Source organism: Kickxella alabastrina (assembly GCF_025024165.1).
Source record: "Kickxella alabastrina strain RSA 675 chromosome Unknown BX661scaffold_10, whole genome shotgun sequence".
Classification (NCBI taxonomy): Eukaryota; Fungi; Kickxellomycota; class Kickxellomycetes; order Kickxellales; family Kickxellaceae; genus Kickxella; species Kickxella alabastrina.
The window spans coordinates 37,440-50,017 of NW_026251481.1; the positions used below are offsets into that span (position 1 = coordinate 37,440).

The window sequence follows — 12,578 nt, forward strand, 5'->3', positions numbered from 1 at the left end:
CAAAACCGGCTCATAATAAAAATAAAATAAAAAGCACAATCGGCTCGAGCCGATCAACAACAACAAAAAAAACAAGGCTCTTGCGATAACAACTTTAAAAGAAATTAGAGTCAGCATTTGGGCGGGCACAAAGCTATTTTTGCCTACACCGCGCTTTTTCTCGAAATTCAATTTTTTTTCTTCCTTAAATTCAAATTCAAATTCATATAAATTCTCCATAAAAATGCGTTCCAGAGTGCTTCGTGATATCCAGGCGCGTAGAGCCGTTGTGAACAAGGAGTTGGAGCGGACAATATGGCGGTATCTTTCGCGCAACACCACGCTGGAGCCACAGGTTCGCATGCAGGCACAGTTGGCACTCAACCGCACACCGCGCGAGGCCAGCCCGTCGGCAGTCAAGAACCGCTGCATCATTACTGGACGTGGTCGCGGTGTGTTCAACGAGTGGAAGATGTGCCGCTTCCAGTTCCGCATGCACGCGCTGAACGGAGAGCTGCCGGGCGTCGACAAGGCGTCGTGGTAAAGAAAGAAAAAAGGAGGCGAAGATACTGTAATTGTTTTTTTTCGAGTTTTCAGCAAATACACATACAAAAATAACGAAAAAGGTGTGTTTGCAAAAGCTGTCCCGAGTGGACAGACAGAGAGAGGCATGGGAAGAGATTGTAGCATTTTGGGGGTTATGAAGAAAGGAGAGGTTATCTATTACCAGGTTGCCCGCGACGACTGCTTGGCCAGATCGATCATCTTCCAGCCGTTGGTGACGGGGTCGTCAGCATTCTCGGGCACCTTGGTGAATATCGAAACGTAGTGGCAGGCCTCAATGACGTCCTCCGAGCCCATGACGATCTCACCGGTCTTCTTGTTGCGGAACACGTTGTTCTCCTGCGTCTGGAAGGTGACAACAATAACAGGCACGTCGTTCTCAAGCACGCGCGCCGAGTGGAACTCAACATGGCGCATGTCCAAGATCTTGCAGTCGCTGACAACGCCCTGCTGGATCTGCGCAGTAAAGATGGCCGTCAGCACATTGTACGACGCCTCAGAGCACCACACCTTGAGCGTTGCGGCATCGCTGTGCAGGTACGCGTCGAGGATCTCGGGGATGATAAACTCGCGGCACTCGCGAATAAAGGCCTCCAGGTTAAAGCCAGGATCAATGGTGTCGCGGATCTGGCGCAACGCAGCAGCGGACTCGGTCTCATTGAAGAAAAAGCCAAAGGCGCTGCGCACGCGGTCGGTCACGGCACGCGTGCTCTCAATAACGGGGTTCTCGCTCTCGTTGTAGTTTTTGCGCGCCTGGAAGATCCCCTGCATGACCGAGTTGGTCTGCTTGAATGCATCCCAGCTCTCCTTCCACTTGGAGTCCTTGTGCAGCACAACGCCTTCGCCAGCATTCTCGTCGGCGCGAATAGCGCGTGTGCGCTGGTACTCGGCAAAGGACCGCGCCTTGCTTGTGCGGCTCATGATGCGCGACCGCGCCCGCTGCTCCTTATCCCGGTACCCTCCGTACTGCAGCGACGCCTCGTCAACGTAGCTCTTCACATTCTTTTCCACGGCCTTGTACGCCTCCGTGTTGCGGATCGGGGCCGTGGCGGCCGATGCTGCTGAGCCCACAGCCTTGGCCGTGGTCTTCACCGCTTCGCCGGTGGCCTTGGTCACTGGGTTCTCAGCAACCACCTTGAATCCCTCGCCAACGGCGCTGCCCACAACGTTCGCGGTCTTCTTGAGCACCTCTGAGCCGGCAGACGCTGCTTCCTTTGTCTTCTTCATGGCTGCAGAGTCCGAGATCTTTGTGCCGCGATCCTCGAGCAGCTTCATGTTCTCCTGCAGCTCCTCGTTCTCCTTCACCTGCCGCCGGACTGAGTCGGCGAATGCCTTAAGTGGGCTGATGTGTCCGCCGTTCTGCTGCCTGGCCGACGTGTGCAGGCCGGCAGCGCTGTAGTTGCCGGTGGAGCGAGCAATGAACAGAGCGGGGCTGGCTGTGCGCAGCCGGAAAAGCGCCTTGGTCATCATCTTTTATTTTTATTTAAACGAGGTTGAAATGTGTGTTTGTCTGTGTGTTATTATTCTTGGATAAAGTAAAAGAAAGAAGAATAAATAATGCTGTCAAGGTACAAAATGAGTTGAAGAGATCTAATTTGGAGAGGGAGGGAAGGGTTGTTGGCAAATACTTGCAGATACGGATTAAAAAAAGATACAAAGGTGAAGTTTGTCACGGAACGAAAGCTGGACTCCAGTGATAAAAAAAGATCAGTGAAACACATTCAATACTGAGCCCGAATCAAATTGCGGACGAATCATGCTGACGATAATATTAGTTTTTGATTTGCCCACGATCAAACACCAATCAGATCAAGTCACTGTCATTCTTCAAATGGCTGAGGATTTGGGGGTATGTTTCCCCCTCTCAAATTGCCAACAAAAAAATTAAACAAAAAGCCATGAAGCTTACGCAGCATTTTTTGTTGTTGTTGGATACATCGCATGTTCAAAACAATCATAAATCACAATCAATGAATAAAAATGAAAAATAAAGAGAAAAGCCTTGATGGCCGAGTACCAACATGCCAATGAAAAAAGACATGTTTATTGTTCGATATGTATTGCGGATAAGTCTGGTATCCAAAATGCCTGGACGCGAGAGGGGAGTGAGCAACTTCAGTGTATATAAGAAACCCAATGGCAATCTGCCCTCTAGACTTTTTCATCCGTTTTGTTCTTATCCACATCTCCATCTCCATCTCCTATACTCTTGCAGAATCACGTCCTGTCTATTCCTTATTATATCGCCCTTTTTGGATTCAAGAGTTTTGTATTTCTCATTGGAACGCGAACCTAGACGCGGGCTCACTAGTTAGCGAGCAAATCAAAAAAGCAGTTTTTTTAAAATAAAAAACATCCCCTGCCAACCTCTTGAATACCATTTATAAGATGTGCTTGATGACCCGCCCCAAGAGACATTTTCGTATGTGCACCTGCACATGCATGTACTGTAGGCCTGTGGATAAAGTTACAAGGTTCTAAGCGCAGAAGAAAAAATAACATGTAATAGCGGATCTAACTAAAAAAAGTTCTTTTTCTTTTTGGTTTGTGTAAAGTGCAGCAATTGAAAAAAATAAAAGTGATTTTATTTATTATGTTTCTCCTTTTCGCTTGCTCTGCCAAAATAACAAAAATAGTGTTTTTTCCGCATGGGGATATGTGCGTTTTTGATGAACAATAAACAAATGGACAATGGGCAAATGTGCGTTGTTTTCCTCCCTTTTTCCTATTCATCAATTGTTCAATATGTGCCTTCTTTTTCACTATTCCATGTCCAAAAATAAAAAATTTTATTCAAGCAAAATCAAGAAAAATAATAAAAAAATATAGAAAATGGAGCTAAAAAACAGCATTTTCTTGATAAAAAAATTGCAATATGGTAAAAAGTTTTATTAAAAGCAATCAAGTGTTATAAACTCTTATCCTCGGATATTTACAATGCTTGTTGATTATCCTCGACGCATTCTGCCACAGGATAGCACGGTTGAGTAAAACACATCACTTGCTTCTCTACGCATTTATAGCCTCTCATGCATTTAGTTCTCCAGCAGGGGTGCCAGTTGGAATCGTCGCTCGGGCATGCAGGCTTAAGGGGATTGGCGGTCGACGGCGTGTTTACAGCAACGGCCAAAGCACTGCTGGTCATTGCGGCAAAAGCAAAATAATGAAGAGCTTCATTTGTTTAGAAAGTGATAAAAACTGTAGAATTTTTTATTAATGAGATAAAAAGAAATTTTAAAAAAATGTGATGGGGATTTAAAAAGTTGATGTGGGTATAAGATAGACACACCTCCCATTTTATACATTAATAAATAGTCGCAGCCAAGGCCACCAAAAAAATACATTTTTGAGGATTTATTGTAACCCAAAAATAGATTACATGCGATTGGTTTGTTAGGAAAAATCGATATAGAATATTTCTTGCGCTGATTTCTTTTATTTTGGAATAACATTTTGCTCTTATGCCGCAAAATATCAAGAAAATCTAACAAGAAAAATACGTGGCTGACAGTAATAAACTACGCCCCCACTAAATCCTTCCAAGAAATAACCATTATACATGCGGGAATTTATATGAAAAAGTACGTAATAATATCTCATTTATTATATATGAAAATCCAGTTTAGGGCCCCTGAAATGTATAATCAGATGCTGGTGGGGGGCGTATCAGTTGCACTGTTAAATTAACCTGGCACATCTTGCAATGCATAATTATATGTGCATAAATTTGTTCAAAGATTACTGTATTTATCAAATTAGCTGATTCTGTAATAAGTTATGTGATGTTTGTATTCAAAACTGACAAAATGTGGTGTGCTAAAGCTGCCATTAAAATATTTAAACCACAATATTGTTTGGCAGGTTTACAGGCATAATGCATATATTTCGCATGGCTGTATATCGCATTTCTCTTTCTCCTGTTCATATATTTTGCCTTTAACACATACTTTGCCAATGCAAGGGTGCTTTTAGTTGGCTCTCCTCAAGTGGGCGTGCGTGAGCTGGTTAGAATCAAGCGGCGAGCTGTCCGCAGCGGCAAATGTGGCACCGGCTAAGGCGAAAAGAGCAAAAAGTCACGGTGAGCTTCACTTGGATGGTATTTGGTATAAAATTAATAAAGAAATTGATAAAATGGTAGTGGAGTATCTTAAACCTGAAATGTGTATGACTACTGAGAATATTGCTTGCTTTTATACCTGCGAATTTGTTGCACTGAAAAGTATTATGTATTTTTAGCAAAGGCTCGATCTTAATTATACTGCCTTTTATTTGGTTGTTAAAATTAAAAATAATAAGTCACTATTGGGGCCTATTGTAATTTTTTAATTTAAACAAAGTGACTAAAAGTTGTGTGCTTTAAATATGCACACGTAAGTGCAATGTCCATGCGTCTGAGTACGATGTTAGATATTCAATCACTTTATTGTCCAAGGACTCGTTTTGCGTGCCAGAAAAGGATTATCGCTGCTCGTGAGAAATTTAACACGCCATAAATAGTAGCAGTAGTGCAAGGGTGGGTGGATTCAAATTACAATGTTAAAATACTTGCCTTTATCTCGTTTCAACAAAACATAGCGCTCAAGTTTACACAAATAATAGAAGTTAGGCTTAAAACTAATAATCATCGTTTAAAGATAATGACATAAATTTAAAATCAAAGCAGGCATTCAATAAAAGGTAAGGAAAAAGCATCATTTCTATAGCATGGCATTTAAAAATGCTTTATCATGATAGTTTCACACCAAACCCGTCATATTTTGGGAATCGGATTTTTATCTGAAATATTATTGGACGTTAAAAATTGTAAGCCAGAAATGGATATTGTCTGAAGACAAAAAACAATTTCGAACATAATTGAACGTCCTATGCTAGAATGGAAAACTCATATACACTGCAATCCATCATTTCTGCTGAATAATTGGCCTTGATCCCCTTTTTTGATTCATTGTTGGCTGTTGTCTGAAATGTAATTTTTGAGGGGTTATAAATATAGTAGTAATACTTGCATGTTTTTTGTATGAGACTTGTTAATTATCCCCATTTCTCCCCGCACACACTTCCCTAAGATTAATATGGTGTATAGTAATTGAAACCAGAAAATTTGGCTGTGATAATTTTTTTTGGAAAAAGCAACCCACAGAATGAAACACGATTTTTTTAGAGAAATACACAGCGCCATTGCAGGTTTTGTGCGTCTGTCTTTCCATTTTCGCATATCAAATGAATTTATATTTAATACGCATGCAGGATAATGATATGATACATCTATTTTTGTAAAAAAAAAACTTTATATGGTTTATATTTGCTTAAATATTCAAACTGCAACTAACAAAAATATTGCATTTTTGCAAACCCAGCAGTTGCCAAATTTATGGCATCCATAGTTTAACCAACATTCATATTTATATTAAAAATAACCAATGAAGTTTGCAATTATTTCCATTATATTCTTTGCAGCTTCTGCTGCGGCAACCTGGACATACCCACAAAAGCTTGGAGTCTACACAATGGTTCAAAGACTTGCTCAGGTTGAGACAGGCACTCCAGAAGAGCACATAGTTTACGGAAGGTTGTCCATTTTCTTCAACGACTGGCTTACTTCAGCGCAGCTGAGAAACCCGGTGGAATCAGCGGATTACAGAAATGCTCTCTTTTCGCTGTTGGCACAGATTAATGCTGTCAGGTCCGAGGCGATTAGCGATCCTGCAGGTGTTGATAATCTCGAATTCCTGATTAGTCGCATTAGGCGCTCATACGGCAATTCATTGAGCAATTTTTCAACAACTAGTGTGTCATGGGCTGGTGTTGCAACTGCTCCCCCATATTTGATATAAGTATGCGTGGATTAGCACACAATCTAATAAAAATGTATAAGTTTGTTGATGATATTAGTGTTACAATGATTAGTCAGTTATTGTGATTCAAATACACAGTGTTGAATTCTGGGAAACGTTCTGTGAACGTGTAGGGTGTACACTATGTATAAAGGTGCATTGAATATAAGTACTATGTATTGAGAGAGTCCAGAGAAAAAAATACAACTGTGTTGGGTTACTGCGTGACTTGTAAGTGATTGTGCGTTTGGCTAGACAGCCAAGACTAGTTAATTAGTCGATAGTGTTGCACAGACTGAAGATATGGAAGTGGATGTTGAGGTCGAGAATCGCGAAACAGTTTCCACCTGCGTGCCGATTGATAGGGCAAATTGGATCATGCAGGCGTAAATTAGGGAGCATTAAATGACCCAAACATGCTCCCCATTTTGCAATGCACACGCATGAGCGTACAGCACGAAAACCACAATATTGACTTGCCAAGATACCGGTCTGCTCGCAGAAGATCCAGTTCTCACCAACGGAGCGCACAATTGACAATGTGCACAACAAAGGAGACAGGCACATATATAAGATGAGGCTGGCCCTAGTAGTATTTTAGAAACATTAGTAATAAAACCTTTTATAAAATCACCCTGCCTTTTAACACTAGGCAACTAGTGCTCCTCACACCCCCTCTTACTATAACAATAGCAATCAACCAATACATAGTACTAAAGGCAAATGTAGTTTACTCACATTCCATGAATTAAAAAAGCTTTTTTTTTGGGGGGGGGGGATTTTTGATTATGAAGTGCGAAGTAACAGTATAAAAAAGGAGTGTAACAAATTATTTCTAAATACTCCTTATCACAAGATAGACAGAAATTCGAGTACACCACGTCTATATTTTAAAACATTGCTTTTGTGGTCTTGAGGAATAAGCCATTCATGGCACCAACATTTGTTTGAGAAAATGCTGTGATTGGTTTGAGTAGTTTGCCATCTGTTTTCAATTATTTTTTATTTCTTCTCCCAAACACTGAAACGTATCGGGTTTGGCAACTATAAAAAAAAGACAACACTCTTCTAATTTACAATAAAACATTATCATACCAGCAATTTACAATTCAAATTAAAGTAACTACCAATAATTCAATATGCAACATCAATCATCCATAAGCCAAATTGACCAGGCTGTACAAGATAAATGGTGCAGTGAATGCAAATATATGTATGAGAAGGTATGCCTTCTTCATCATGTGCAAATTTCCCGCAAGTAAATATTTATATCCGAATAGTAAATTCCACAACAACATACATTACTTCGAATAATATACAGCTCAAATAAAGCTTTTTGATATTGCCAGATCCCATTGGCAACTCAGTAAGAATAATTAAAGATCCATTACATCGTTGCACATTCTAAATGTTATGCCATATCATGAGAAAACAATAACGAAACATAAATTAGTTTACTTTTTTGTTTTGGTATTTTGGTATTTTTTTCTGGATTATAATGGTTCCAGGGGAGATGCAACTGGTACCAATAAAGTGGGTGGTTTTGTATAGTTTCTAATGTTTGTTGTGGGTATCACTAAATATAAATATTTTTTAAGTAACAGAATAAATTTGGTGTTTTTGAAATAATAGGCACTTTCTATTAACACTGATGAGAATATCCTGAACAAAAACAAGAACAAAGACGAGATTTCTAAATCTAATATAAAAAGAAAAAAAAGTCACATGGGTTATAAAAAGGATTGACCACCCAATTCCTTTTTATTTCCGCATGAGCAAATGAATAAAAAATTATTAGTGTTGCACACGATTCTCATCAAAAATTGTGTGCTGGCAGCGCGACCAATGGAGATCAAGAATGATGACGAATTCAGTATCATGCGAACAAACAGACCTGAATTTTTTTACTGCTATTAATCTGAAATGACAAATTTATTTGCAAAAGAAAAAATTACTATATAGTAATTTTTTTCTCACACATTTTGTTTCTAAACTCCCTTTTTCTCTTTTACTTTTTCCTCTTTTTACTGTATTTTTTTACTATTTTCATTACACTATTATTTGCTTCTTTTTCCTTTCTCTCTTGTAGCTTAATTACCACTTTTATATATTTTTTATTTAAGGAAACAATACACAAATTTTTATACAATGGACAGCAATTCATCTTTGGTGTTATTATCATCAGTGGGAAGCAGCATATCGACGGTACTTGGATGGGTACAGTATTTTATTTCTATTTGAAAAGTCAGATAATTGTATAAATAGTTTTAGTATTGAAGATATTACTAACAATTGTTATTAAAGTTTTTTGTTGCGATTGTGTTTTTTTTAATTATAGACGTATTTCGTAGCGTGGTCAGTGAGTTTTTATCCACAAATAATCCTCAACTACCGACGAAAAAGGTAAACAAAAAATATCCCTTGAGGAAAAAATACAAAAAAGAGAATTTTTTTCTAACATTCACTTTAAATTTTTTATTTTTATATTTAGTGTCGAAGGTCTCTCTATTGACTTTCTCATCTACAATGTCTATGGGTTCGCCTGCTATGCGCTCTTCAACACAGCGTTTTACTTTAGCAAATCGATCCAAGACGAATACTCCCATCGAAACAACGGTCACAGCCACCTAGTGCGCGCCAACGACCTCTTCTTCTCCTACCACGCGCTCCTCCTAAGCCTCACAACATTTCTCCAATCCCTCTACTACAAACGCACATCAACACAACGAGCATCCACTGTTTCAATATCGTATTTCCTCTTGACACTAACTGGACTCCTTGTTTTACTAGCATGCGGTAGTGGTGGTGATGCTGCCGCTGGTGTTGGTGGTAAATGGGGTGTATACGAAGTGGTGTATTTCCTATCTTCATTAAATTGGGATGCAGTTTGGTCAAGTATGTGCCGCAGATATGGCTGAATTACTGCAGACAGTCGACGGTCGGATGGTCTGTGCACAACATCCTGCTGGATTTTACCGGCGGCTGCTTGTCCTTTGTGCAGCTCTTCTTGGATGCCATACGGGAGGGCGACGTCGGCGGCGTTTGGGGGAACCCAGTGAAACTGGGCTTGGGATTAACTAGGTCGGGTTCGATTTGGTGTTTTTGGTCCAGCACTACGTTTTGTACACGGAGAGGTACGATCCGAAGGATATTGAGTCACAGTTGAGATATAGACAAGTAACGAATTACGGATCGGCTGAGAATAGCGAGAATGAAGATATTTAAATAAAAAAGATAAGGTATAAATTAAAGTGTGGATATGATGCTTTGGACCCATGGGTTGGCGGATATTTCAGTCCGATATTTTGCCTCAAGCTCATTAACCCTGGCAGCGATCTGCTCAGGATGCATGGTATCCAGCCCCTCAGTCTCCGTAAATCAGCCAAAAACAGCTCAATCAACCTCGATCCTTCAGCCATAACATTTTTCCCAAAGGCTTCCTCCATCCTCACGTCCTCTCCGCATCCCCAAATTCCTTGTCCTCCAGTCATCAACCTTCCTCTTGGCCAATCTCACGACAGACTCTGGGAAATTAGCCAGCTCTGCCACATGAATACCAAAACTCTGGTCACACACGCCTTTGCCAATGCGGTACAGCAAAGTCAAGTCCTTCGCGCCCTCCGAAATTTTGGCAATCACATGCAGGTTATCCACGTTCGCAAACTCCCTCTGCAGCTCGGTCAGCTCATGGAAATGGGTCGCAAACAAGCACAAGCACCTAATCTCCTTAATGATATGCTCAGAAATAGCCCAGGCCAGCCAAATCCATCATACGTACTGGTTCCGCGGCCCAACTCATCAATGATAACCAAAGACCGTTCCGAGGCAGTCTTCAGAATCGACGCAGTCTCAAGCATCTCCGCCATAAACGTCGACACGCCCTTCATCTGCGCATCCCCGGCACCGACGCGCGCCAAAATGCAATCAAACAACGGCAGCTCCGCGCTCTCACAGGGCACAAAGCAGCCGATCTGCGCCATCAAGGCAATAACGCCGATCTGCCGAATGTACGTCGACTTGCCGCCCATATTCGGGCCAGTAATGATGGCAAAGTCGGACCTTCCACGCGCCATCTCAACGCCATTCGCGATGAAACTCACCCCGTCTTGGACTTCCAAGCAGGGATGGCGGGCGTCCACCAGACGCAGCACCTCGGCGCCCACCCGTGGCCTCGTATACGGCACCGGCGCCGAAGCCGATGCCTCGGCAAACGCCAAGACAACGTCGAGGTGCGCCACCAAGGCGTTGAGCTGCGCCAGTAGCGGGCAATACGACGCTGCCACGCGGACCACCTCGCGGACAAGCTCCGCCTGGGTCTTCGCATAGGCATCCGCCTGCTCCGCCCACGCGCGCGCAGCATCCCTCAGCGCCGCCGTAGTGAAGAACACTCCAGTCTTGAGCGTGGCCAGCTCAAAGAACCGGGACTTCCCGCGCAGCCTCGCCGCGTCCACGCGCGATACCCGCAGGCAGTAGCCAAAGGACGCGTGTTTCTCCAACTTGACTTTCTTGTAGGCCTCCAGGTCCAAGGCATCCGACACCTGCTGGAGCTGCGCGAGAATCAGATCCATCGCCGAGTCCATCTGCGCACGCGTATCCTGCAGCGCCTCGTCAAAGTCCGCGCGCAGCATGAATTCATGCTGGTCGGCCATTTCCAGATCCACCGTGGTTTCGACCAAATCCCGCAGCGGCCCCAGGCTGTCGGCTATCTGGCGCACAGGCCCAAGTACTCCTCCCGGACCATCGCCTCCCTTGCATCCTGCTGCTCACTGCCAGCGGCAGCGTGTGATAGTGCGTCGCCGAGCGCCGGCAGCGCATTGACGAGCTGGTAGACCCGCACGATATCCTGCAGGGACGCACGCGCGCCGCCCTGCAGCCTAGACGCCAGCCGGGCGAGATCCGGAAACACCCGCAGTGCGTCTGCCTCAGTGCATTTCTCCGCTCAGCGTCAACAAAAAACACCTCCACAAGGTCCAGCCTCCGCTCAATCAGCTCGCGGTCAACCAGCGGCTGCTTCAGCCACTGCGCCAGCAGCCTACGCCCCTGCGCCGTCCGGCAGCGATCAAGCAGCCCCTGGAGACTCATATTGCGCGGCATCTGCGGCCGGTGCAGCAAATTAAGCGCATCCAGCGCCGAAGCATCCAGCTTCATGAACTGCGCCAAGGAATGGGTGCGGATGGCGTACGTCCCGTGCGCGGAGTCGTCCGAGAGAAGCCCGAGGTACTGGAGCGCGCAAGCCAGCGGGCCGAGCGCCAGCGTCAGCAGAAGCTCCGGCAGCGCAGCCACCGGCGCCGTGGTGTTCAGCAGCCGGGCGAGGTCCTGCTCGATGTTTTTGGCCGAAAACAGCGCGCGCTCGCACGCCGTCAGGACAACGTTGCAGCGGGCCAGCATGGATGCGAGCCGCCGGCGCGCAGCACTGGCAGTGCGCTCCTCGACGACGAGGCATTCGCGCACGCCCAGTTGGATCACCAGGGCCTCGAGGTTGGAGAACACGTCCGAGTCCGTAAACACGCAGACGCCCAGCGTGCGCTGGGCTGGGTCAACGAAGCCAACGCCGATTTCGCCAGATCCCGACACATGCACGGCCATCAGCGGCGCATCCACCATGTCCCGTTGGCAAACAGCATCTCGTGCACCTGCTGGAGATTCCCTGGTGACGCCACTGTACATTGCCACTCCCCCGCCTGCTGCTGCTGGTTGGGTGCGCGGTATATTTCCACGCGTTGGCCTTGCGATAGGAGGGCGTCGCGGAGGAATGACTCGCAGATGGTCCGCGAGAGCGTGCATGTCGGATGGGTGCCGAGGCGTTTGAGCACCGAGGTGGTTTTGAAAACCGTCGTTGCTATGTAGGTGGCGTCGGCGCCGATGGCTGTGAAGTACTCGGGGCGCTCGAAGAGCCGCAGTGTGTTGGGTGGCTGCGCGGGGAGTGTGCTGATAAAGCGCAGCAGCTGGCTCTGGTCGCTGCTGCTGCTTTTGTCGTTGGGAGTCGAATCAGTCGCTGGAGTAGCTGACATTCTTGAATGTAATTGCCAAAAGCTGTTTTTGGGCTTTTGAATTGAATTGAATTGAATTGAATTGAATTGAATTGAATTGAATTGAATTGAGGTGAAGTGAAGTGAAGCGAATTGAAGCGAATCAAAGCAAAGTGAATTGAAGTGAATTGAGAGAATAAACAAAAAGTGTATGAAAAAAGGTTTTTTATTT

At 44.3% G+C, this 12,578-nt stretch overlaps 5 protein-coding genes across 5 annotated transcripts; 2 read left to right on the forward strand and 3 right to left on the reverse strand.

Annotated features, from left to right (window-relative positions):
* Nucleotides 1–223: 223 nt before the first annotated feature.
* BX661DRAFT_142775 (uncharacterized protein) lies at nt 224–523 on the forward strand (the record flags this gene model as incomplete). Its single annotated transcript, XM_051532966.1, has 1 exon — nt 224–523. One exon carries the CDS (start codon nt 224–226, stop codon nt 521–523), a length of 300 nt encoding a protein of 99 aa, XP_051391803.1.
* A 179-nt stretch (nt 524–702) lies between these two features.
* BX661DRAFT_143106 (mitochondria import inner membrane translocase TIM44 subunit) lies at nt 703–2,010 on the reverse strand (the record flags this gene model as incomplete). The annotated part of the gene is made up of 1 exon (XM_051532984.1): nt 703–2,010. The coding sequence occupies one exon, from the start codon at nt 2,008–2,010 to the stop codon at nt 703–705; it is 1,308 nt and encodes a 435-aa protein (XP_051391804.1).
* Nucleotides 2,011–3,315: 1,305 nt separating this feature from the next.
* BX661DRAFT_181796 (uncharacterized protein) lies at nt 3,316–3,809 on the reverse strand. Its single transcript, XM_051535801.1, has one exon. The coding sequence runs from the start codon at nt 3,686–3,688 to the stop codon at nt 3,476–3,478; it is 213 nt and encodes a 70-aa protein (XP_051391805.1). The 5' UTR covers nt 3,689–3,809; the 3' UTR covers nt 3,316–3,475.
* Nucleotides 3,810–8,372: 4,563 nt separating this feature from the next.
* Nucleotides 8,373–9,613, forward strand: BX661DRAFT_181807 (PQ loop repeat-domain-containing protein). The gene is made up of 5 exons (XM_051535802.1): nt 8,373–8,594; nt 8,716–8,780; nt 8,869–9,231; nt 9,264–9,432; nt 9,459–9,613. Exons 1-5 carry the CDS (start codon nt 8,526–8,528, stop codon nt 9,600–9,602), a joined length of 810 nt encoding a protein of 269 aa, XP_051391806.1. The 5' UTR covers nt 8,373–8,525; the 3' UTR covers nt 9,603–9,613.
* A 4-nt stretch (nt 9,614–9,617) lies between these two features.
* Nucleotides 9,618–12,499, reverse strand: BX661DRAFT_181810 (muts domain V-domain-containing protein). The gene is made up of 6 exons (XM_051535803.1): nt 12,043–12,499; nt 11,284–12,001; nt 11,116–11,251; nt 10,152–11,083; nt 9,873–10,095; nt 9,618–9,746 (listed from the first exon to the last, which is right to left on the reverse strand). Exons 1-6 carry the CDS (start codon nt 12,386–12,388, stop codon nt 9,624–9,626), a joined length of 2,478 nt encoding a protein of 825 aa, XP_051391807.1. The 5' UTR covers nt 12,389–12,499; the 3' UTR covers nt 9,618–9,623.
* Nucleotides 12,500–12,578: the final 79 nt, after the last annotated feature.